The sequence below is a fragment of the Sorex fumeus genome, unplaced genomic scaffold (genome assembly GCF_029834395.1).
Source record: "Sorex fumeus unplaced genomic scaffold, SorFum_2.1 ptg000098l, whole genome shotgun sequence".
NCBI lineage: Eukaryota > Metazoa > Chordata > Mammalia > Eulipotyphla > Soricidae > Sorex > Sorex fumeus.
In genome coordinates this window covers 86,024,312-86,048,952 of record NW_026606155.1, presented here as the reverse complement: position 1 = coordinate 86,048,952, position 24,641 = coordinate 86,024,312, and the positions used below count along the sequence as shown (strand labels likewise).

The 24,641-nt window shown below is 60.9% G+C and overlaps 3 protein-coding genes across 3 annotated transcripts in view; all 3 read right to left on the bottom strand.

The window, feature by feature from the left end:
* Positions 1-2,002: 2,002 nt before the first annotated feature.
* On the bottom strand, positions 2,003-11,074 carry PLA2G4B (phospholipase A2 group IVB). Its single transcript, XM_056133968.1, has 20 exons — positions 11,066-11,074; positions 9,410-9,635; positions 9,078-9,214; positions 8,856-8,992; positions 8,252-8,287; positions 8,074-8,116; positions 7,803-7,857; positions 7,434-7,564; positions 7,119-7,202; positions 6,579-6,616; positions 5,785-5,920; positions 5,122-5,258; positions 4,369-4,591; positions 4,172-4,289; positions 3,858-3,995; positions 3,656-3,760; positions 3,374-3,553; positions 2,893-3,059; positions 2,337-2,523; positions 2,003-2,220 (listed from the first exon to the last, which is right to left on the bottom strand). The coding sequence occupies exons 1-20, from the start codon at positions 11,072-11,074 to the stop codon at positions 2,003-2,005; spliced, it is 2,505 nt and encodes an 834-aa protein (XP_055989943.1).
* A 942-nt stretch (positions 11,075-12,016) lies between these two features.
* On the bottom strand, positions 12,017-19,307 carry JMJD7 (jumonji domain containing 7). The gene is made up of 8 exons (XM_056133545.1): positions 19,222-19,307; positions 14,309-14,462; positions 13,975-14,228; positions 13,673-13,729; positions 12,955-13,050; positions 12,706-12,782; positions 12,437-12,596; positions 12,017-12,359 (listed from the first exon to the last, which is right to left on the bottom strand). Exons 1-8 carry the CDS (start codon positions 19,283-19,285, stop codon positions 12,259-12,261), a joined length of 963 nt encoding a protein of 320 aa, XP_055989520.1. The 5' UTR covers positions 19,286-19,307; the 3' UTR covers positions 12,017-12,258.
* A 2,166-nt stretch (positions 19,308-21,473) lies between these two features.
* The window catches only part of MAPKBP1 (mitogen-activated protein kinase binding protein 1), a 51,735-nt gene continuing 48,567 nt past the window's right edge, over positions 21,474-24,641 (bottom strand). The window contains exons 26-32 of the mRNA XM_056133750.1: positions 24,371-24,516; positions 24,090-24,272; positions 23,865-23,949; positions 23,376-23,650; positions 22,754-23,230; positions 22,327-22,412; positions 21,474-21,698 (exon numbers count right to left, since the gene is read on the bottom strand). Of these exons, the coding sequence (XP_055989725.1) occupies positions 21,474-21,698; positions 22,327-22,412; positions 22,754-23,230; positions 23,376-23,650; positions 23,865-23,949; positions 24,090-24,272; positions 24,371-24,516 (1,477 nt within the window). The remainder of the gene's footprint in view (positions 21,699-22,326; positions 22,413-22,753; positions 23,231-23,375; positions 23,651-23,864; positions 23,950-24,089; positions 24,273-24,370; positions 24,517-24,641) is intronic.

Here is a 24,641-nt window from a genome sequence, read left to right as displayed (position 1 = left end):
TGTACCAATCAGGCTTCTTAACGACTCTCCACTTGCAACCCCCATCACCCAAGAAATGTTTATGTGACACCTAGTATCTAGGTACAAAAGAAGGCTCAGAAATCAAACACTGGGGTCAGAGCCATAGTCCAGTGGGCAGGGCGTTTGCCTTGCACACGGCCAACCTGGGTTCGATCCTCAGCATCCCATATAGTCCCCCAAGCACCACCAGTAGTTCCTGAGTGCAGAGCCAGGAGTAACTCCTGAGCATCACTGGGTATAACCCAAAAAGCAAAAAGAAAACAGAAAATAAAAGAAATCAAACACTGATAACAAATCAGAAATTTACTTTTTTGCAGTACCACCCTATTCAGTTACATGACCCTAGAGCGGGTGGGTGATCCACAGTTCTAAGACGTGGAAGCCTTCAGGAGGAGTCTAATGCAGCCTGTCTCCAGGAAGCCAAGGAGAAACTGAGGCACCTAGAGGGGGTCCTGCAGTGTGTGGGGAGAGGGGTGGGCAGGATACTTGCTCCACTCCTGACCATCTCCCCGGGCCCCACAGGAAGGAGCCTGCTGGGGGCAGTTGCCGGGGCAGCTGGGTGAGGACCACCTGCCTCCTTCCTTTGCTCCCAGCCCACAGCCTGAGCTGGCGCTGGGGACCAGCCCTCCAGGTCACCTGCTGAGCAAGCGCCTGGCACAGCCTCTCTGCTCAGGCACTCATGGGGGATCAGAGCGGGTGGCATCCTGTGTCTCTCGGTCCTGAAGGCGCAGCCCAGCCTCACCCTGATGGTGCAAACCCCAGCAGGCCTGGCCCGTGAGGCCCCCTTCCCACTCCTCCCAGGCTGGTCACCAGCATGGCCCCCAGCCCTCCTCACTGGGCTCACGTGCAGGGACAGCTGCCCACAGTTGCCGGGCCTGCTAGGACAGCCCAAATGCCCTGCGCTGAGAGCCCAACCCCACTGTACCCGCACCCCTCAACCGTCTCCTCCTCCATCCTCTCCTGCTCCTCACAGGCCTTCCTGCCCGCAAGGGCCCAGGGTGAGGGCCAGCAGACGCATTCCAGTGCAGTCAGACAGACTCAGAGCCACAGGCCGGAGGCGCCGACGCCAGGACTGTCTCCTCCCACTGGGCAGCAGTGCCCCCAGGCTCCACTGTGTGATTCAGAGCCCAGCTGAGGAGAGGGGACAAGAGTGAGGCTGGCCCGGTGCCAGCCCCCTCCCTCCCCCAGTTCCTGAGGTGGCCAAGTCACAAGAACCCATCACCCCCACACCCCGAGCCTCCTGAGGCCAAGACCATGGCCATGGAGGAGGGCTGACGCACCCAGGGGAGCCAGTCAACTGGCAAGGGGAAGATTCTGGAGCAGCTAAATTCACTCCACCCACCTCTGCTCTTCCATCGGGTCCGGGGCAAACCTTGGGAGTCTAAGTGAGGACACACTCCAGGGCACCCTCAGCAGCGCTGTCCAGGACAGACACGCCCTGGCTTGTCCAATCCCGCTTCCTGTGTGAGTGTGTACATGTGTGTGACAGGAAGCCCCCTACCCCAGTCTTGCCCAATCCCGCTTCCTGTGGTGTGTGTGTGTGTGTGTGTGTGTGTGTGTGTGTGTGTAAGCAGACCCCAGCCCCAGTTCTGGGCCACCCCCATTCAGTGCAGAGGCCTCTGTGATGTCTGTAGTAGAGGCTGGGAGCAGCAGCCTCCCTCTCTCGAGGGGGGACCCCCTCTGCCAGCTCATCCAGCCTGGTAACAGCCAGTCTGCCACGAGGCCGGTGGGAGGGGCTCTGTAATACACCGGGAAATGCTCTGCTTCACCCCCGCTTCTGGGGCGTCTATGGGGGCCTCCAGCGCCCCAGGCTGAGTCTTTGCTCTGCCAGGAAGCCCTGCGTGGGCCGGACTGGGACACGCCCGCTGCTGGAGCCCGGGGCTCTGGGGCGCCCGCCGCTCCTGTCCCCATTCCACCCGGGCTGCGTGGACGGGGTTTGAGCAGAGTCGGGGGTGCTGGGGGGGCCCGGACGCTCCCTCCCTCACTCTGGCCGCCGCCCCCGCAGCCTCCGCCGCAGCACAGCCTCGCGCAGCGCCTCCAGCAGCCGCTCGCTGTTGTTGCAGATGTTGTAGCGCGACAGGCGGAGCAGCTTGTCTGAGTCCTCTGGGCTGTAGGTCACCTTCGAGTAGTGGTAAGGGGAGCCTTTGGGGGACAGGTCCACCTCCCCGGCCGCCTGCTCCTCTGGCGTGCGCCGGATGCCTGCAGTGGTGGGGGGGAGGGGGGCAAAGTTGGGAGGGGAGCAAGGTGGGAGCCCCCAAAACGCCCCCGCAGGGATCAGGAAGCCAGCAGGAACAGGCTGGGGGCCATGAACTCACCCGGAGCTGAGAATTCCCGGAAGGAGTCGTTGACCAGAGGGAAGTGAAGCACGGCGGGGGATTCGGGGCGATCCAGGTCCAGGAACAGGTGGCACTCCCGGGGTTGCTGCAGTTCATGGGCTTCCGGCTCCACGGGTGGGAAGGGGATGCCCTGCTCCTTGCAGAATCGGCCTACGAGCTGCAGTTGCTGCAAGGCAGGACCAAGAGGCGTCAGTGGGCACTGAGCCAGGAGCTAGGACCAGGCCGCGAGAAGCTGCTCTGAGGGTCCCTGAGAGGATCCCTTTTAACGGAGGTCCCATTCTAATGCAGATGAAAATGGCACAAGCATTTACTATCAGCATTGTGCCGGAGAGACAGGGCAGCTTGCTTTGTACTTGGCCAAGCCCAGTTTGATGCCAGGAGCGATCCCTGAGCTCAGAGCAAGGAGTATGAGGCCAGCCCAACAGCCCCCATCCCAACACAAACATCAAGTCAGCACCAGTTCCCTCAGCTCCAGCTCCCCTGGGGGAGGCTGGACCCCCTTCCCTGGGCTCCCCCAGCCCTAGCTCCTGCCCACCTGGAAGGCGCCTTGGAGATTGTAGTCCAGGGACACAATGAGGTCCACATCCCGCATGGGCTGCAGCAACGGGGGACAGCTGGTGTTGATGAGGTAGCCCACGTCCAGTAGGCAGAGGTGGGGTTCCGTGGGGGTCAGCTCATTGGGGAGCCCATCCAGTTTGGTGGCTGGGGAGGTGGTGGGGGCAAAGGGGTGGCTGTCACCAGGGCAGAGGCAACCAAGCCCACAGAACTAGGCGTGTGCTGCATCACATGGGCGTGGGGGGGGCGGGGGGGCATTGGACCTCCAGCCAGAGGCCATGTCCCTTTCCTGTAAATCCTGCAGATGGGCCCTGCCCTCCCTCCGCCCCCCCCCCACACACATGCGAGGAAAGAGAGCTCCCCCTCCAGGCAGTGCAGGGAACTGAGCTCAGTGGGGCTGGAGTCCTGGACGCAGCCTGGGATGACCCTGGAAAGCTGGGAGCTGAGGGGTAAGCAGGCACCTCTCCAAGCAGAGAAGTATGGGTGCTCGAAATAGTCCCTGTCGAAATGAAGGCCACGGAGGAAGTTGTGGGAGGCCTGGGCAAGCGGGCGCCGCGTCAGCAGGTCGGTGAAGAACTCGGCGATCCTGCCGGCCACCGTTGGCGTCTCCTCTATCTTCAGGAGAGGGACCCGCTCCTTCTCTGTAGTCGGGGCGCATGAGAGGGGTTGGGGTGTCTTTCAGGACACGGTGAGCCCCGAGGCCTCTATCCCAGCCCTCGTGGACCCTTCAGGCCCGCACCTACCGAGGGTGGCCTGGTCCTGCGCCCAGCGCTCCCAGAACTGCCCGGGGTCTGAGGCCCAGTACATGCTGTCCAGGAGGTTGGCTGCGTACAGGTTGCTCCAGATCCCTGGGGGGGGGGGGGGGACACAGGGGCCATCATGAGAGTGGAAGGAGAAGACCCACCACCCTGCTGAGGCCCCTCCTCTGGTCTCCAGCCCCCTCACCTTCCAGGAAGCAGATGCGAGACTCAGGGAGCTTCTTCGTCAGGCGCCCCATGAAGAACTCGGAGCCGAAGAGCTCGGAGGGGATGAAGGCCCCGTACTTGGGGAAGCCAATCTCATAGGGGGAGAACTCGGCCCACTCTATGGGGACCACAGCTCACCTGAGCCCCCACGCACCCCCGGGGCTTCCCCTCAGCACCCCAAGCCCGACTGAGGCTGGCACTAGCCCTGCAGACTGACTCCAGGAGGATGACAGCCGGAAGCAGGGCCTGCCCGCCCCCCAGCACCCAGCCCACCCGAAAGCACGCCTTGCTCACCCCCGAATTCAAAGGTGCTCAGGCCCTGCCCCTTGGTGTTGAGGGCACAGTAGATGGGCAGAGGGTTCTGACCACGACTCAGGGCCTGCCGCTGCTCCGACAGTCTGTGCTCATGGGGCTGAAGAGGAAAGTGGTCTGAACACCCCAGGGCATGACCCCTGCCACACTGCACCTCCCCCCAGTGCCCCCGCCCGCACCTCATCGTGCAGCAGCGCCTCGTTGATGAGCGCCCAGAGGTTGGTGAAGCAGGGGGGATGGCCCAGGCGGGTGCGCTCGGCCAGTTCCTGCTGGTACTGCCACAGCCGGCCTGGCGCCAGCACGCCCAGCTTGCTCTTGGTCACCTGAGTCTTCAGCAGCTCGGTGGGACCAGTCAGGTCCTTCTGAGACCACTCTGGGTCCTCATAGAGGTTGGCCAGGGCCCTAGGACAAGTCAAAGGTCAGGGTGTCACTCGAGAAACTCATCACCCACCCTGGGCTTGCTTGACTATTTGTTTGGTTTTGTTTTGTTTTGGGGTCACACCTGGTGGTGCTCAGGACTTACTCCTGGCTCTGCACTCAGGAATCACTCCTGGTAGGCTTGGGGAGCCATACAGGGTGCTGGCGATCAAACCTAGAGTGCAGGTTGACCACATAAAAGGCAAACACTCCTCTACATGCGATTCATATTCTCTCTCTCTCTCTCTCTCTCTCTCTCTCTCTCTAGGGTTCACTCATGACTACGGTTGGGCACCATTTGTGGTGCCAGCCACAGATGGTAAGGCAAGTGCCCTAGCTGCTGTACCATGTCACTGATCCCTGCCCTGGGCTTTCTGGGCAAGGACAACAGGCTGGTACAGGCCCTTCACAGATACGGGCCTCCTCCCAATTCCTCCAGTTGCTCAGGGAGGCCCAGAGGGTCCATGAGCCACCCTTGCACCTCTGCTCTGACCTCAGCCAACCCCTGCACTTACCAGGTGGAGCCCGAAGCCCCTGTGATGTAGGAGACACAGTCCAGGAGGCCCAGCTCCTGCAGGCCGGCCAGCTGTCCGTACAGGGAGGTCATCGCCCGGATGCCACCTCCTGTGGCCATCACTGCGATCACTGGGACCTGAAGAGTGCATCCGAGTGGGAGGAGGCCACATAGACCCCCCCAATGCCCCCCAGCATTGGATGGCCAAGTTCTGAGCAGGGCTCAGGGAACACTCTGGCCAGGGCCTCCTGAGGAAGATCGAGAAGAGCCAGACCTAGGACTGTCCATTGCCATGATTTGAGGAAGTGCCAAAAAAACGAAGGAGAAATGCTGTAGGCCACCTCTCTCTCCTGGAAGCTCCAGAGCCACCTCAGAGTCTCTCCACCTGCAACTACCACCCCACTCTGCTGACCAGGGCAGCGTGACTGATCAGTGAGACCAGGCCTTCGGACGGTCAGGAGCCAAGAGAATGCTGGCTGGCTGCCCAGTGGTCACCCCTCAGCCATCCCTGTCCCTGACGCACTGATGCAGAGACGGTCATGTGAGAGGAGGGCAGGGCAGTCCAGCCTAGCAAATGGCTCTGGTGTGGTCGGGCCCAGAGCCTCCAACCGGAGCGCCCCCTCAGCCCCCCAGGACCCCCACCCAGCGCGGGGCAGCCTCGGACCTCGTCCTCCCTCAGGTCTCCATCCAGCTGCAGGGCCTGCTTCAGAGCTCGCGCCACCACCTGCTTCCTCCTGCTCAGGAAGGCCTGCTCCTCGGCACAGGGTCCACAGCCCAGCCGCACGGCCAGCTCTGGGGGGCTGCAGGAGGAGGGGTGACGTAGGGGCTGGGAAGCCCACCTCACCTCTCCCCACCTTTGTCCCCTCCCCACATCCTAATGCTACAGGGTGGAATGTGGGGGGAGAGGTGAGTGAAGCAGGCCCGTTGTGGGGTGCACTCAGGGACACAGAAGTCTCGGGGCTCAGGGGAGGCCCCCGGGACACAGAGAAGCTCAGGGCTGGGCCGTCACACCACTGACACCTTCATCTTGCCGCTTCCATCTCTCAGTCTCAAACCCACTCCGGAGAAAACACGCCCCCCCCCCCCCCCGGGGGAAGAAGCCAGTCTCCAGAACATACAGGACACATGGAAGGGGCAGGGTACTTCCCCTGCCCTCAAAGCAGCTAGGTGCCCCTCTCCTGTCTGGCTCTCTTGTCCTCTGTGTGCCTCAAACCATGCCACAATCCTCACCCGATACCCACTTTCCCAGTCAACGTTTCCCCAGAACCTCTGGGTGCCAGGCTCGGAGCCTGAAGCAGACCCTCGGCTGAAGTAGAGAGGCAGCAGGGAGTGAAGGCCCAAAGCCAGTGTCGGTGCCCCCAGACCTCCCTGCTGGGCCTGCGAGTCTTGGGGACTCCTCCTCCCCAGATTACTCCCACAGGCCGTTCCCCCACCTGCCCGCCTGGTCACTCCACTCACCCTTCTTCCTTCTTCAGCTCCACCCTCATGAGGGGTTCCTGGAAAATGCTCCGGTCACAAGGGCCAAGCCCCTGTTCTCTTCCTGCCTGAGCCACCACCCTCCAGGACGTCCCCAAGTTCCTGAGGGCGCCCTGACCCCCATCTCCACCAGAGGCTGGCCTGGGGCTGTCAGGGATGCTCAGAGGACCCCTCTCCCTGAGCCCTGCCTGCCTAGCAGCAGCCCTGGGTATGCCAGCCCTCTGGAGAGCTGCTGGAAAAGCCGGGCAGTCCAAGTTCCAGTCCTGGCCCCGCCTCCCAGTGTCTGGCCCCGCCTCCAGCTAACAGGCCCCGCCCCAGTACCAGGTCCCACCTCCCAGCTACAGGCTCCACCCCACCCTGTGCCTGGCCCCGCCCCCGAATAGCTGGTCCTGCCTACCCAATGCATGAACCCTCTCCACCCAGTGCAAATCAGGGCCTCACACAGCACCTGGTCCTCCCCAGCCGCCCCCCACCTCCCCAACCCCCCCACTTGGCGCCCTTCCTTCCTCTGGCAACTGGTACCTGGGATGTAGGAAAGACGAGTCTCACCACCTGTCCATTGGGCAGGGAGTTCAGGGGCACCTTTAATCGCTCTTGGGGGGCATCCTGTGGGGAGGAGAAAAGGAGCCCTCAGAAGCCTGCCCTTCCATTCCCAGCACCGCCCCTGGGCAAGCATCAGGAAGGAGGAGACTGGTGCCAACCCGATACCCTTCCTAGAGTATCAACACTGGCGGGGAGAGCTGGGGCTGTAGACAATGAGCAGAAGGTCAGGCTGGAGGAGGAGCCGAGAGAGAAGGGCCTGGGGTCCCCTCACACACAGAAGGCACAGCACCTTACCTGCAAGTAGATACTCAGCTCCTGCTCCCAGCAGGCAGGGAAGTGGAAGCAGAAGGAGCCAGCACCCACAGACGCCTCCTGAGGCCCCTCACAGGACCCGGGCACCGCAAGCTGGACTTTGCTCCGCGAGCCTGGGAATGGGAGTCAGAGCAGAGGGGCTGCAGCAGATCCTGTCCTGCCGGAGGGTGAGAGGTCACCTCCCACCACCCCACCATGAGCGTCTGGCCGAGGCTGGGAGATGGAGTTCCTACCACACCCCCTTCCCAATTGAACGAGCCCTAGGCACCCAATTGAACAGGTCCCCTCCAGCACCCCGTTAGACTCAGGGAGGTGAGGGATAAGGGGACTTATTCTGGGGGAGGGACTCACCCTGCCGGTCCCCCATATCCTTAAGTTGCACGTGCAGACAGGAGAGCTCCCGGGCCTGAACCACAAGAGATGTTTAGGGGCAAGCTGGCTGAGGAGACACCCCCTCCCCGAACTCCTCACCTTCCCCCCGAACCCCTCCAATATCCCTCCTCAGCACTTGAATGCCTTGGCCCAGAATCACCAGGCCCTTGACGCCCAGGGGCCCTGCTCAGTGGACTCGACCCGAGCAGCCCAGGCAGGAGGGCACGCAGCTGGGGAGACACACACTCACCACCAGGATGCCATTGCTGACGAGCTGCTCAGTACAGTCTGGCCTGGAAAGAGACCCCCGGGCTCCTGAGTGGGAATCAGGAGGGCCACAATCCCCCTCAGGCCTGGGCTTTCCTCCACCACCATGAAGTCTCCCAGGGTATACGCTTAGCCACAGAAATGCCCCAAGCCACACTCACAGGCTCCGCAGGTGAAACTCCACTTCCAGCCGCTTGCTCTGGAGATGGGAACAAGTTGCGGCGGGGCGGGGGGAAACAGGAAGAGAAAGAGAGTAAGAGAGAGTTTGACAGAGAGAGAGGACTGGGAGCATGCATGTGTGCGTGCAGATTCCAATTCTGATGCCCACTGGGGCGGTAGGGGAAGGAGCCGGCAGTGGTCTCCAGGCTGCTCTTAAACTTGCCAACAAGGTGCCTTTGGGAGGCTGGGGAAGCAGCTGGCATTGCAGCACACGCACCGTAACAAGAACAAGACCCTGGCCTCTATCTCCGGCACCGCCTGGTCCCCTGAGCCCGGCTTGGTGTGACCCTAGCAGCACTCAGCACCACTGCCAGGCCTAAGCACTGCACAGAGCCTCACTAAGAGTGGCCCCGGGTCCCCAGCATCACTGAGGTTGGTCCTATTAATAAATAAACAAGCTCTTGGCTTTTCCTTTACCACTCCGTGGCGCAGTGGTCAAGAGGGCCAGGCAGGACCCCTTTTCTGTGGACAGCAGCTCCCAGGGAGCGTGGTGATGCTGGGGCAGAGGCCCCAGCCCCCCAGAGCATCTCCCGCCGGCAGCACAGCCTTGCCTTTGAGCCCAGGGGGAAGCTGTTGTGCACAAGCTCCCCGGCCCGCAGGGTCCCCACGTCAAATAGCACGGACAGCAGGTGGTCATCACTGGTGACCAGGTCCTGGTCGAAGATTTTCAGCTGCATGATGTTCTGGAAGGAAAACAGCAGGGCTGCAGGAAGTGGGGGACAGGGAAGGAGGGCCCCGGGACGGGACAGGGCAGGGAGCGAGACCCACCCTGAGCTGGCTGTTGATCCGGAAGTGAAAGCTCTGGTTCCAGACGGGGTTTCTGCTGTTCCGCACGGTGCGGGTCTGCAGTCTCTGGCTACAGGCAGTGGGCAGCCAGAGGGTGACATAGCAGTCGGAGGGGGTCACTGTGGGCAGGACAAGCGCTTGGCGATGGCCATAAGCCTTTGCTGGCCTAGAGCCCACCACCCATGTCCCTCTGTCACAGGACATTCCAGGAGCCCCAGAAACTGGAGGAGCAGGGCCAGTGTATGCCCAGTCCCATGGCCCCATTCCTCTGAATCGAGCTGCAGAAGCGAGGCCCTTCCTGGGCTAACACTCACCAAGGTCCTTAGAGGGTAGATCATGGGCTTGCAGGACACGAACAGTGAGCAGGCAGGTCCCGGGCACCTTTGACTGCAGAGGAGGGAGAGGGCATGCTGCAGGCTGACTGTGCCCAAGGCAATGGGGGCTGAAAAGCGGGTTCCGGCAGGGCAGCTCCTTGGAGCCAATCCCCAATCTACAGGCCAGTTCTGCCCCCCAGCCCCACAGCCCTGAAGTGACAGGGAACTATGGCATCTCTGATGCCACCAGTCAGCGCCGACACAGCACTCGAGTCTGAGTTACAGTTGATCACTCAGTCACCCTCTGTGGGTGGATATTTATCCCACAAGGAAACTGAGGCACAGGGGAGTCACTTGCCCGAGGGTTGGACCCAGCCAGCCTGACTGGTGCTCTCCACCCTCACACTGCCCTGCTTCCAGCTCCCGGTTCCACCGCAGTGGGGGTGCCCAGCCCACAACCTGGCCAAGCAGCCTGGAGACAGGTCCTAGGTAGTGTACCTGTGTATGTGTACATGCAGGTATATGTGTGTCTTCATGGGTGTGTGCACATGTGTGTATGCGTATTTGTATGTGTGTGTATATGTCCCTGTGTAAAAATGCTGAGGTGCAGTGCAATGGGTACACATGTATATGTGCACTAGATATATATATTCATTTGTGCATGCCTGTGTATCTCTGTGAACATTTCTGTATATGCGTACATGACTGCACATAAACTTGTACCTATATGTGTACAGGCATTTTGTGCATGATTGTGATGTACGCACATGCGAAAACGTGTCAGTGTGTGCATGTTTGGTTGTGAATGTACACGTACATGCATATCAGGCACATGCCTATGGACGTGCATGTTTCTGTGTGTACATGCCATGTGTGTATACAAGTCTTATGTGTACATGCACGTGTGTACATGTTACCTATAGTGCAACTATACATGTGTATATGTACATATGTCTCTGTGTGTTTGTGTGTGTATATATATATAAGTATGTGTGCACATGTGATTAAGAAAATGAGGAAGAAGCATATCAGCACCTAGCCTGGCTTTGGGCCCAGATGCCCAGGAGGAGTCTCTCTTGTACCTCCACCCTCCAGAGACAATTCTGGAAATGAGTTCTCTGCTAGGGAGGGGCTCGTACAGCAGCCACCAGCGATGCCCCCACACCCACTGGTGTCAGTCCTCGGGGTGCCAGCAGGCTCCTTGCAAAGCCGGGCAGAGGCACCAGGTCAGGGCAGCTCTCGGCCTCCTCCACTGTCAATCAGGCCTCAGGGAGGGGCCTGGTGGACCAGAGTCCTCGGGGTTTCCTGGGCTAAGGACAGAGCCGGGAAGCTTGTTCCCCATATCAGCCCCTGGGGCCCCACACCCCAAGCAACTGAGTCAAAGGCTGCCACTTCCTGTGGGGCCCCAGGAGAGCAGCTGGGAGCCTCATTCTCAGGCCCCAAACCCATGGCAGCGGGGCTCTGCCTGAGCCCATCTCTGGCCAGGAAGGACTCAGACACCCTCCTCCCCCACCCCAGCACCCTGCTTCTCCTGGGCTCTGCTCTGGCCTTGGACCAGGGCCCCCTCCATTCAGGGGAAGATCCCACTTACTAATAACCTGGGTAATAACTGGGGAGCCAAACCAGTTGGGGTCCAAAGGTCTGATGGGGTCTTACCAGAGCCATGGGACTGAGGTCCTCGGGAGCCAGGGATGGCAGCAATGACCACAGGATGAGGACTGTGGCCTTTTAACCCAGAGCAGGGGTGTCCCAGCTCCTCCCAGCCACCTCCGCTCCACCTCAGCCCCACCCCTCAACACAGCCACCAACCAGGAATGACACCTAAACCCATAGGCAGGGCCCCAGAGCTGATGCCGAGCACATGCTTCCCATGTGTACAGTCCCGGGTTCGACCCCCAGCACTGCCTGCCTACTCCCCACGTCTGTCCCCACCGCCAGGAGTGGTCTGGAGCCCTGAGCACTGCCAGGTGTGACCCCTATAAAAAAGAAGAAAACCTATAGAGCCACTAACAGCCAGCTGTGGGGCACCCTACTTGCTAGGAACATTCTCTTGGTTTCCAGCCCTGCTTTCCACTCTAGGAAGTGGCAGAGCTACAGGGCTGCCCCGGGAGAGCTTGTTGTCAGAGGCAGAAGAGGACAAAAGAGAGGGGAAGGTGGGCCTGGAGGGGCCACAGAGGTCAGTGACAGAGTAGGACCCAACCCAGAGTGCGCGCGCGCGCGCACACACACACACACACACACTCATACACCTCCAGAGCTGGGGATGGGACACTTGGGGATGTCCAGGGCTGGGTGTGGAGGATGGTGACCAACTGTCCCACAGGGGCACCTCGGGAGTAGCAGGGGCTGGAGTCACCAAGGCCAGCACCAGGTACTGTGAAATGAAGGAGACCTGCAGGTCCAGGGAGCAGTGGGCACCGGCACTGTGACAGAGGACAGGCTGGACCCAGGACTCAGCCCAGCAGGGACACTGGAACATCCCCCACAGCCCCCCACAACCTTCCAGCCCCCATTAGAGCACACAAGCCAGCTGCCGAAGGGGGTGTGAGAAGGGAGGGTTACAGCACCATTTATTGAGGCCTCCTGCGCCCTCCCCACACCATCACATCCCTCTGGATGGCCACAAGCGCCTGGCACCCACCGGGGAGAGGCGGGGCTGCACACCAAGCCCCAGTCCGCCAGGACCAGCTGCTGCCACGCCCATGTAGCAACTTCCTGGGAGCCCACGCCTAGACCAGCCTGGCACCTCCGAGCCTCCAGACGCCTCCCAGAGTCCTCCAAGGCCCATCCCAGGTCGGGCAGCTGAACTGCGGATTCCAGGCCTCTTGCCGGGAGCGGCCCCACACCCCTCACCAGGCCGTCTGCTCCAGGCCCGCTGCCTTGGTGAGGGAGTCCAGCAGCTGGAAGTAGCTGTACCTGAGGTCGTACTCCATGTCATACCAGAAGTTCACTGTGGAGAGGAGAGGCCTGAGCATGAGGATCCCCATCCCCACCCCCCTGGGGGGGCCCCGGTTCCCGAGTGCTCACCGGCAATGCAGCCGTGGGACTGTTGCACGTGGTGAAACCACAGTGCCGGCAGGTAGAGCATCTCCCCGGCCCGCACGGTGCAGCGGAGGGCCTGCGCCTGGCTGTAACTGGGATACCGGGCCAAGTCTGGAGCCAAGGGATCCAGAGGAATCCAGGGCACCTGGGACATAGCAGAAGCCAGGGAATGGAACCCTCCAAAGGTTGCCCCAGGCCCAGGGCAACCCCTCAGAGCCTCTGCACAGAATCCAGGCCTGGCCCATCCCCGTCACCTTCTCAGCGCCTGCTTCCTCCACCACCTGAAAGCTCCCGTCGTCAGTTAGCTGGTAGGTGGCCGGTGGGTACAGCTCTGAGGCAGAGGAAGAAAAGGCTGAACATCTCCTGCACCCTGGAGCTCACTGTCCCTGTCCCCCTACCCGTGTGCCCTGGGGAAGGGGAAAGGCTGTATCCACACCTCTGGCCTGAGGACTGGCCTCTGGGGGGGCTGTCTACTCCCCTCCCCCCCAGCAGGGCACCCCTACCGTAGGGGATGAAGGGCCGGTCGCTGGGGGGATGTAAGAGGAAATGTTTCTCTCCCGACACCACACAGTAGAGGTTCTCGTAGTGGTCCTTGTGCACTGTTGACATGGGAGGCAGGGCCGTGAGGGGCAGGATGGGGGCAGGGGGCCGGGCGAGGGGGGCATTGCAGCCCCTGCTTGCCAGGGCCCGAAGGCTCCCCCAGCACTAGGCTCAGTCCACTTAGGGACACTGGATCTCAGCCTGACTCCCAGTGCCCTGGGGAGCTTTCTTGAGACAGCAACAAAACACTGCCCTTCAGGCCGGGGGCAGGCCGTAAGTGTGAGACCTGGGCCCCGGGCCCCACTGCAGCCCCCGACACACTGCAGGGGCAGCCTTGGCAGCCCACTGCCAAGTGTGGTCCCACCACTGTGAAAACTTCCAGGGGCTGAAGATAGTCCGGCGGGCAGGGCGCTTGTTCACAATGCAGCCCACCCCAGTATTATACTGGGCACCTGAGACCTGCCAGGAGTGGTCTTTGCGTACCACCAGGTATGGCCCAGAACCAAAACAAACAAACAAAAAAACCCAAAACTTCCTGTCCTCCAAGGACCCCCAGGCCCTGTCCCGCCTGAGTTGTGTCTAGAACCCTATACATTTGACATTAGGCAGCCTAGCTCTTCCCCGGACACCTTCAATTCTGCTTCTGCCCCCAACCCCAACTCCATCCTCATCGACACCTACGGGAGGTCACAGCAGCCGCCTCCCCCAACCAGAAGTTCACGGCATCGGGCATTTTTCCTGCGGGTCAGAGCGAAGAGGTAAGTGAGGGGTGCAGTACCGAGGGCAGGTGGGAAGGAACCTGATGTGGGACCCCGGGGACCTGGGAGGGAACAGCATAGATGGACGAGGTTCAGCCTCCACCCCTGGACAAGGAAGGAAGAAGAAAGGGGGAGAGCTGGGCGGCACAGGCCAGGAGACAGGGGTGCTGGCCGCCTCGCTTGACCCGTGGGGGGCGGCTCTGCAGGGCGGCCGTGCCCGCTTACCCAGCGCTTCGGAGGCCCAGGGCACGTGCGGCTGCAGGTCGGGCAGCAGCTGGGGCAGCTCGGCCGGCAGGTTGGAGCACTGCTTCTGCACGTAGAGGACGCCCGGGTGCCGGGCGCGGCCCTCCAGCACGTCCAGCACGCGGCTCAGGGGCAGGCGGCGCTCCGCCGGCATCACGAAGCGGTCCCCGCGCACGGCGTCTGCGTAGCCATCCGGGGTCACGGCCACGCTCACCTCCGTGGAGCCCACCGTGGCTCTGGGGGAAGGAGGGACACTCAGCGCCCGCCCGACCCCCGCTGCCCGCGCACCCGCCCGCAGCCCTCCGGCGGCCCGCACCTGAGGTAGGGGAGCGACCACTTCTGCAGGGCCGGCCAGTGCCGCAGAGCGCCGCGGATGATGCACGGCCGGTTGGGGCACACCCAGTCCCGGTAGAACTGAAGGGGCGTCGGGGGCTCATCCAGGTAGGGCACCGTCTGGGGCACGCTGAGCTCTGAGGGAGGAGAGGGAGCCCCACCTGAGATGGGCACCCTGGGCGGGGCAGTACCCACTGGTGACCAAAGCACCCTGGGCAACGCAGCAACGCACCTGGCTGGGCCCCTGACCTCCCGCGAGCCATGCCCAGCCCCACAGTAGACCTTGGCTTGCTTCTCAGTGCAGTCCGTCTCCTGACACCCCTCAGAAAGGCAGCCAACGAGGCTATGGGGGGCAGAATGAGCAGGGATGAGGTGGCAAGGGTGGTGGTGGGGTATGTGTGTGGGGGCGGGTGGGGGGTAGAGTGGCCATGGCCTTGGACAATGACTCCTGAGCACTTGGCAGCCCATGTAAGAGGCTGACCACCTCCCTGCTGCCCCCGCCCCCCACCCTCTTGCAGACTAAGCCAGGCCCAGTCAAGGCTCTGGGGTGGGAAGAGCATCCCCATCCTGAGAGCCAGACTGCCACATGCTCCTGGTAGGCTGTGCAATGTGCCTCCCTGGGGTGGTTCTGTTGGCCCCGTGTAACCCTTAATAAAATCCTCCTTTTGTTTCTTAGCCCCCACTCCCCCCCCCCCCCACCATCCTATCACCCCATTAACCGGCTACACCCTGGTCCTATTGATTCTATCTCTCAAACCACACCCTGTGCGCCTGCTGGATCCACATTCAAGCTGCTCTGCGTCCTCAACTGTCCCTTCAGGAGGCTCCTCCCTGACCATCTCTTCCTAAATTGCAACTTGGGCCCTCACAAGCCTTGACACCTTTCCCCTTTCATTCCCCCGACACTCGGCACCAGCTCATGCAGTAGGTATGTCACTGATCCAAATCGCTCAATGGGTTCCCTGGCTCGAACACAGGCCCCTGGAGGGCAGGACTGCTCATGGAGCACATTCCTGCCTCCCCGGGACGGGGCCGAGTCTAGCTCCTGGGAGCATGTCTGCTCAATGGTGGAATGAGGGACTGGAGGACAGTACAGTGGGTAGGGCAATTCCCTTGCACACATCTGACCCGGGTTCAATCCCTGACACCCCATATGGTTCCTGAGCCCTGCCAGGGGTGATCCCTGAGCACCACCAAAAAGAAAAGAAAGAAAATTCAGTGGTAAAATGAGAGTTACCGGCTGGATGGTCGCTGCAGTTAACTGGTTCCCTTGGCTTAATTCTATTCCCTTTCAAAGCATCCCTCGCCCTGGCCCCAGTCAATTTCCTGGAACACAATCGCATCTGCTCACACCCCCAGTAAAAATCCCTTTGATGGTTTACCACCACTTACAAATCCAGTCTACCTGGGCAGGTAGCACGCTCCACGAACAGGTCTGACCTACCCTTCCGGTCTGTGTGCCGCCTGTCTGTGGCTGCCCTGCTCCACACTGGCTCATGGGCACAGCCACAATTGGCAATGAGACCCCCTCGGCTGGTACGCCTGTCCTACTCACAACAGGGCATGCAGCTTCACATCCTTCTCCTGATGTCTCATAAGGCCTGGTCCTCAGCAGGTAGTTACCGCATCTTACTCCAAAAACCCATTGTACCCATGTTCACCTCTCTCTTTTGCAATCAGAAGGAAAGTGGCCTTTTTATTGTATTTCTTTGAGGGGGAAGAGCCCAGGAGGTACCTGGGAAGCCCAGGAGTCCCCCACAACACACACACACCCAACAATTCTCACCCAACAGAGCAGGAGTTCCTTGCAATCTCTGAGGGTGGGTGCTGCTCCGGTCCTTCGATGCTGGGGATAACCTGGGTTACCCAGGCAGGGCTCAGGGGACTCCAAGGCTGAGCCTGGTGATACTGGAGGGACCATGTGGAACCAGGGATGAAACCCAAGTGCTCAGTAAATTACATATTGGCCCTAGAAAGTGACTGTTCATCATCTCCGTCCCTTCCTTCCTCCCTTCTTCCCTCCCTCCCTTCCTCCTTCTTTTCTTCCTGTGCTCAAGGATCACTCCTAACAGTGCTCTCCGGGCCATGTGTAGTACCAGGGATCAAATCCAAGTTGACTGCATCATAAGGCCTTACTGTTTATATGATCTCTCTAGCCCCCAGATGGAAAATGACTTCATTTTTTTTTTGTGGTTTTGGTTTGGGGGCCTCATCCAGTGATGCTCAAGGGTTACTCCTGGCTCTGTATTCAGGAATCACTCCTGGTGGGCTCTGAGAACCATATGGGATGCCAGGGATCAGGCCACTTGCAAGGCAAGCTTCCTACTCATTATACTATCTCCCCAGTCCCTGGAAAGTGACTTTAGATCCAAAATGGAAAATGAATTTTGAGAAGACCTTGGTGGGCTCAAGAACACTGAAAGTAGCTGGTGCATATGCTCACAATACTGGCTACAGTGCGGATTCCCCAGTGGGCGATACCATCTCCTGGGGGCACTGGACAGACCCAGCGGGTCTTCATAGCCATGGATGTGACTGTGGAGCACTTTGTTCCTCGGAAGGCAGATGTCAGGGGGTGTGCTGACTGAGGCCTAGTAACTCGGCACCCTTGGGGCTGGAGCAAGAGTACAGTGGCTAGGGAGCTCGCCTTGCACACAGCTAAATCGGGTTTAATCCCTGGCATCTCACATGAGCCCCACCAGGAGTGATGCCTGACAGCAGAGCCAGGAGTAAGCCCTGAGCACCACTGGGTGTGACCCACAAAGCAAAGCAAAGTTTGGTACCCTCTGGGTAGAGGGACGTACAGCTAAGGGAGACAGGGAAACAAAGGGGGAGTCTGGAAACAAAGGGGTCGGCCAGGAAGGCGAGCTGAAGCTAGGTAAACCTCCCAGGTATTCACACCAGGGCTTTTTTTTTGGGGGGGGGGGGGGCAGGGGCATATCCAGTGATACTCAAGGGTTACTTCTGATGATGCTCAGGGAACCATATGGGATGCCAGAGATTGAACCCAGGTTGGCCAAGATAATATGCCTTACCCCTGTACTATCTCTCTGGACTCTCATTGGGGGGGCCAGATATGTAGAAACTGCCATTTCTAGACCTTTGCATTTTCTGTTATTTCAGTTTTACTTTCTCAACATATGAATTTCCTTTAGGGGAGGGGCCACTTTTTTTTTCTTGGGGCCTCACATGAGAGCATTCCAAAAGGAATCTAAACAACTCATTTAACCCAGCAACCACTCTTCCCAACATGTGGCCCCCACTTTTGGCGTTGGACCCTCAGGGCTTCGGCCTATGAGGCCTCTCCCAGGGAACTCTGCCCTCTGTCCATAGACTCTTGATGCTTGCTGATGCCGAGACCGCATGCTGAAGAAAGCTCTCTGAGGGTGGAATTTTGGGGTCATAGATATATCCTAAGCACACTGACCAGAGCTGGGCATGGCCGGATGTTTAATGAGCACTTATTAAATGAACACTCAAAGTATTCATTGCAGCGTTTTTATTTTTTATAGACATAAGGCTCAGCATGGCGATGTGGTGCTGCTGAGACCCAGAGATGCTGTGGGGCACAAGGGTTACCCCCAAGATAGCATTCAAGCTGGCAGGGAGAGCATTTAAGCACTTCAGAGCCAGGGCTGGGAAGAGCATGTCACCCCTTTGAGCTATCTTCCAGGTTCCTCCTTACAGCATTAAAAACAGGATAGAGGGCTAGAGCAATAGCACAGCGGGTAGGGCATTTGCCTTCCATGCGGCCAACCCGGGTTCGATTCCCAGTATCCCATATGGTCCCCTGAGCACTGCCAGGGGTAATTCCTGAGTGCATGAGCCAGGAGTAATCCCTGTGCATCGCCGGGTATGACCCAAAAAGCAAAAAAATAAAAATATAAAAACAGGGTGGAAACTACCTAAATGCCTACCAATACTGGGGCATGTGAGGAAACAGCAGCACCAGCACAGAGCCTGGAAAATGCAGGAGAAAGGGCTGATCTCTAAGACATTTCAGTGGTTTGATTAGCAGCCTGCCTTTGGTGGAGGAAGTACGATGAGGTTGTATGTGAAGGTGTATCTACAGACCACATTTCAGACAGAATGCAAGTGGTGTGTGGAATGGGTAGGAAACTTAAACCTCACTGTGTTTTGGTTGGGGGGGGGAGGTGGGCAGTGTTTGAGGGACCACGTGGTTCTGCGGATATAACCTGGTCAGCCTAATGCAGGGAAGTATCCCACAGCACTCTCTGGCCATGAAACCCACTGTTTCTTAAGGCACCCCTGTTAGTATTCAGTGGTAAAGGAAAAGAAGTAGGAAGAAACAAACAAGCAGGGCCCGACAGCACAGGGGGTAAGCACTTACAGCCACCCCGTTTCATCTGGGACGTGCCATGGTCCCCCAGCAACGCGAGGTTCGGCAAAAACCAATAGAGCACTGATCTTTATTTCAGACTGTGAACGTAGCAATCAGAGGAGGGAGGACTGGGACTGCTGCCCACCGATTCTCCGAATGAGTCCCCACCAGGGCTCCAAGGGGTTAAGAATCAAGACCTCACAGCAGGAGGGGAGCCGCAGGCTGCTCCCAGCGATCCCACGCGGGGCCCACCGGGGGCCTCACGAGCGCGGGAAAGTGTGACCACTCTCGGCCCAGGCAGGCCCGAGGGGTGCGAGCAGAGGGAGGGAGCGCGGGCGCGCCCGCGCGGCTGGGGACGTGGGGTCCCCGGGGGTCAGCGTGCCGTGGTCTGAGATCCCCGGGCGAGGCCGTCAGGGTGCGCCCGAGGCCGCCGGCCAGGGACCTGGGCGCCCTGCACCGCGCGGCCGGGCACCCGGCTGCCCGCAGCCCCGCCCGCGTCCTGAGGCTGCTCGCAGTCGACACGAGGACGCTCCGGCCTCTGGGAAGACACTCACCCCTCGCGGCGGCCGGGAACCCTCGTAACTCCCTCCGCACGGCGTCCAGAGCCGCCTCCGCCATGACGCGGCCGCGCCGGCCACGGCCCCGCCCCCAGCCCCGCCCCCAGCCCCGGGCCCCGCCCCCCGCAGCCCCGGCCCCGCCCCCAGCAGGCCTCCGCGAGCCCGCCCGAGCACCGCCCAGGGCCGCCGTACCCGTGCTGCGGGAAACAGAGCCCCCCTTTGCCTGCCGCACCACTCCTGCATCCCAGAGGTTAACAAATGATTGTTTATTGACGAGTTCGGACATCAGTACAAACGGACATGGTAAAAAAAACAGCCTCTGCCCCCATGAGACCAGGGGAGGAAGGAAGAGCCCTGGCCTGGACAAAGTACAAAAGTTATAAATAAGGGACTTCAAAACTGGATTCGGGAAAATCTGGGGCTTGAGAGGGGATGGAGGGAGGTGGGGAGAGGGGGGCTGCAGCTGCCGATGGCCCCAGACACGCACAGGGGGATGGCACCGGCCAGGTCACAAGGTAACCCCAGGCTGGGCTGGGAGAAGGGAAAGGGCTGCAGCCTTCTGGATAACCTGAGCTGGAGTGTGGCCCCCTGGGGGGTTGTGGGGTGGCAGGCCAGGCTCGCTGAGGTTGGCCGAGAAGGCAGCCCAGGGAGCCAGCCCCAGTCCTCTTTGGAATTGGGGGTGGGCAGGCAGTGGAAGCAAGCTGGTAACACTCCCGGGTTCCTTTAACGGGTGGCCGTGCAGGTGAGGGAAGTGAGGAGGATGGGGGGGCCAATGCAGATGGCCGGGTACCTCTCAGAATCCAGTTCTTTAGATCTTAGCAAGAGCCATGCAAAGCTGTGCTGACCCACCCGAGACTCCTGTGCCTCACCGGCGCTCACCCACTGCATCACCACCAACCAGGGCCTGCTCTGCCCGGCCCCACCTCTCCCCCACGCCAGCTGTCCTATTCTCTTTCCTCTGCCCTCGGCCACTTACCTGTACCACCTTTCTGCTGTGTCTCAACCCCTGCTGCAGCCCCACCCCCATTGGCCCCTGAAACTCCTGCCCCATGCCTTGTTCCTCTCTGGCTCCAGGACCCTGAGCACCACTGGGGGCCCAGCATAGCCTCAAGGGAGGCCCCTTCTCCCTGAGCCAGCCACCCTCTTGGCCATCTCGTACCAGCCAAGAATTCAGAATTCAGTTAGGGTGCTCTGTCCTTGTGCTCCTGGACAAGAGTCCCAGGAGCCGTTGTAAAAGCAGGATGTGAGGAAACCAGGCATACAGCAGCCAAGCATCTGCTCTAGCAACACACATGTGTTTGAAGGTTGTGCATGTGAGAGAGGGGGAGATGGGATGCAGGGAAATTAATGAGTGAGCAAGAGTGAGTGTGCAAGAGGGAGGGAGAGAGACAGAGAGAGAGAAAGAGAGAAAGAGGGAGAGAGAGAGAGACAGAGAGAGGGAGAAAGAGGAGAGAAAGAGGGAGGGGGAGAGAGAGAGAGAGAGAGAGAGAGAGAGAGAGAGAGAGAGAGAGAGAGACTGCATCTGTGGCCGAGGTCCGGAGAAGGTAGGTGGTGGTGCCTGTGGACGGTGAGGAAGGGCCAGTGCCCGCTCTGGGCTTCAGCAGTCAGCTGGGCTAGGGAGGACCAGGGGACTAGGGGGTTAGGACTTCAGGTCTGCTCAGCAAGGTGCTTACTGTCCCGCAGCAATGCCCCACTACTGGCTGGCTTCACGGCTCTGGGGTGGGAGGGGACGCGGGGTGCAGGGGGAGACAAAGGTTAAGGGCCCTCTTGGGGAGAGAATGGGAGTGGAATGTGGGGCTCAGGACTTGCCAACAATTCAAGCCTCCTGATGGCTGGGAATGCCTTGGGGGTGGGAGAGAACTCTATCTTTCTGACTGTCAGGAACTGGGGACAAGGGACCAACCCCACGGGCAGCTGGTGTGGGAGGGGAGGGGAGGCGGGGGGAGTGGCTGTGGCCCCCCTGCCCCCCACCCCGCTGGATACCCTGTGTGTGCTCCAGCCGGGAGCTGATCCCTGCAGTAACGTCAAATGGCTTCTAAGGAGAGAGGCTGCCCTCCTCCTCACAGCACCAAGGTGACAAAACTCAAGACTGATCCCTGCATGAGCCCCAGAGGGGCTGAGGAGGCAGGAGGCCAGGAAGGTGAGGCAACAGTCAGGGAAATAAATTAATAAATACAGGGGCCCCTGAGGGACAGCTGGGACAGCTACTTCCCCTCTGGGCACCGATGCCCCTGGGGCCGGGCCGCGGCTCAGAGTCTGCGCTCCATGCGCCGCTCCACGGCCCTTAGCAGCAGCTCCGAGTACTGCTCCAACAGGGCCTGGGTCTGCTCTGCCCCCACCCCGGGACTCGTGCCCGGACTGCACAGCAGCGGCCCTGCCAGGGCCTCGAGCTCCTGCCGCATGGATGAGAAGGTGCTTCTGAGGAGCTGAGTGATGCGACTTTGCTCTGCGGACGGCGTCTTGCAGCCAGCCACCTGCAAGAGGAGTGGAAGGTCTGTGGATGGGGGGTCAGAGGAGGGTGCCCACCTGCTGCCAAGGAGGGGAGGCACAGGCTGAGCAGGGTAGGCGGGCCACACACCACCATCACCCCGCTGCCCCTCTGTCAAGGGCGGCTAAACAGGTTAGAAAGGCGACAGGGAAGCTGTAGGGAATATTCGGCTCTGATCAACGCGATGCGGAATCCTGCTCCCACTCTCCCATCTCAGCTCTCAGCCAGGAACAACCCAGCCATGGTGCTCGGTTCAAGAGGCCTGACCGGGCCTCCAGCACCCACCCAAGGTGCCCAGTACACTCTGGGTTGCTCTCTTGCCAGGGAGTGCCACAGTCTCGCTATTGTAAACTCATCTCTGTCTCTGCCTTTCTCGCTCTTTGTGTCTCTTTGTCTCTCTCTTTCTCCCTTTTGTTTTTTAGGTCACACCCAGTGGTGCTCATTTCCCACTCCTAGCTGTGCTCAGGGAGCACTCTTAGGGGATCGAACCTGGGCTGTCTGCCTGCAAGGCAAGTGCCCTTCCTACCTGCTGTACACTGGCTTGGGCCCCAAGCCCAGCTCTCCTAAGCTCCTGGTCACTAAGGTATGTGCTTTCTTCCCTCCCGAACACTCACCACATGGTAGAGACGCAGAGCCTGGCGCATGTTGCCCTGGAGCTCAGCCACCAGCTGCTGGCACTGTTCCAGGCTCACCGCTGCTTCTGGGGGAGAGAAAATGCCATAAGGCCCAGTGAAGCTGCCCGAGGCCCACCACCCTCTCCATTCACCCTCCTGAAACCTGCAATCCCACACTCAGCAGGTCTGGAGGAAGGAATCAGTCCCACCCAGGGAACTGCTGTCCTAAGCGGGAGCCAGCAGAACACGGGGGAGCATGAAGTTTAGTAAGAGGGTCTCACCAACAGGGGTGTGACTTAAGGACCAAGACAGGAGCAGACAGGATGGAAAAACGCCAGAGGCTGAATGCACAGAAATGGGATGGAGCCACGGAGCCAGAGAGTGACCAAGGTGGGGGGAGGGTGGAGGTGGGGGGGGAGCCGCGCACCTGGGTCCTGGCTCAGGGATGCCCCGGGCTGGGTGCTTTCCACAGGGCTGCTGGTTTTCTCGGGGGGCAGGGGCTGCGTGTGGGGGCTGTGGGGTGCAGGCTGAGCCTGGCACTCTGTCCTGGGCTTAGGCGCAGCACCCTCGGCCGCCCAGGCCCGCCTCTGCTCTGCCTCGGCAGCGGCCCGGCCCCGGGCAGCAGGTGAGAAGGTGGCCAGGGAGGGCCGATCAGGCAGTGGCTTTGGGATGTCCAGGACCAGGTGAGCCCGGCTGGGCAGGGCCAGCTTGTTGAGCGGAGAGACTCGGACAGGGGCAGGAACTTGCGGCTCGGAGGCGAGGCTCAGGTTCTCCCCCATGGAGATGCTGCGTGCCATCTTGGCCTTGGAACTGGTGGTGGGGTTCTGGTAGGAGTGGGGCTGGGACAGGCCGCCCTGGGGTGCCACTTCCCGTGACGACAAGGGGCCTGGGGGAGGGGCTTCATCTGCAGAGGGCGGAGATGGGGAGATGGAGGCCGGTTACCTGGCAATGTCTGGGAGCCAAACTCCACCCCTCCGTTCCCCAGGCCAGCGTGGACCAGGCCCAGTCCTCACTTTGGCGCTCCTCTCCTCTCCCGCCCCTCCACTCACCCTGGGGCACCAGACTCTGCACCGACTGGGCTTTCTGGAGCCCCCCGAAGGGGCTGCCGGTGGCCACTCTCTTGGGGGTCCAGCTGCTGTCGGGGCTGAGGCGGCGGCGTGGCAGTAACACGGGGGCTGCCTGCTGGGGACTGCAGTTTCCAGGGCAGGGCTCCACTTCTGGCGGTGCTCCCGGAGGATTGGCACCAGCGCCTCTCGGCGGCTCTCCGGAAGCCAGTGGCATGTGGACTGGTCTGGGCAGGCTGGAGGAGTTGGGGGACGGTTCCCTACGGGGATGGCAGGGGGAGTGGCACAGAGAAGCCTCAGTGTCCCTCCTTGGTAGGTTAGGGAGAAGCTCTGAGGGCAGGAGAGGGGCAGGGGGCTGCCCCCAAACTAAAATGCAAAATACCTTGGCCCGTCCTGCGGGAGCCCTGGGTGGGGAGGCCTGCAGTCGGGGGAGTCAGAGGTCTCTTGGGAGAGTGAGGTGCTGGGGAGAGGTACCTGAGAGGGGGGGTCTGTGCTTGCAGCAGGAACCTCGAGGAGATGCTCCGGGATTCTGTCCGCTCCAGCCCCCTGGCGGGGCCCCCTGCCAGGGCACAGCTCGAATGTGGGGAGGCCCCACGCAGGCTCCGCCTCCCCTGGAAGGCGGCCCCGAGGCATGGCTGCCCATGCACCCCCCTCCCCGCCAGGCAGAGGGGAGAAGGGCAGGCTGGCCCCTGACCCCACCTGGAGCCGCCCCATTGGCCAGAGTCTCAAAGTGCTGCTTCAGGAACTGCTCCTGGTCCGGGGTCCGGGGGCTCCCCTCCTGCAGCCCATAAGGGCCAGTACCCCCCTCCTCTTCCTCCTCGTCGGGCTCCTCCAGGTCTGAGGGAATGCCATCCACACTCAGGGGCTCCGTGCTCTCCGAGTCTGGGAGCGGGGCGGGGAGAGAAGCACCGCGCTGCACCCCTGCAGCCGGCAGTCCCCGGGGCCCCCGCGCCCAGCCGTCCCTGCAGCGGGAGCCTCACCTTCGTTGGGGTGCTCAGGGCTCGACAGGCGGCTGCCGCTGTAGTCCACAGAGCAGGCGCTGTCGGGGCTGTGCTTCTCCGAGCCCCGGCCGCCCGCGTAGCCTCTTCCCAGGCTCCCTTGGGACGGGGCCTGCACCTGGAACTCACTGGCGGGCAGGGGCGGCCGTGAGCAGAGGAGGTGGCCTCCCGAGGCTCCTACCTCCACCCACCCATGAGCAGGGTGGGGATGGGCCAGCTGAAAGGGGTGGGTTGGTATGGCCGGCCTGGGGAC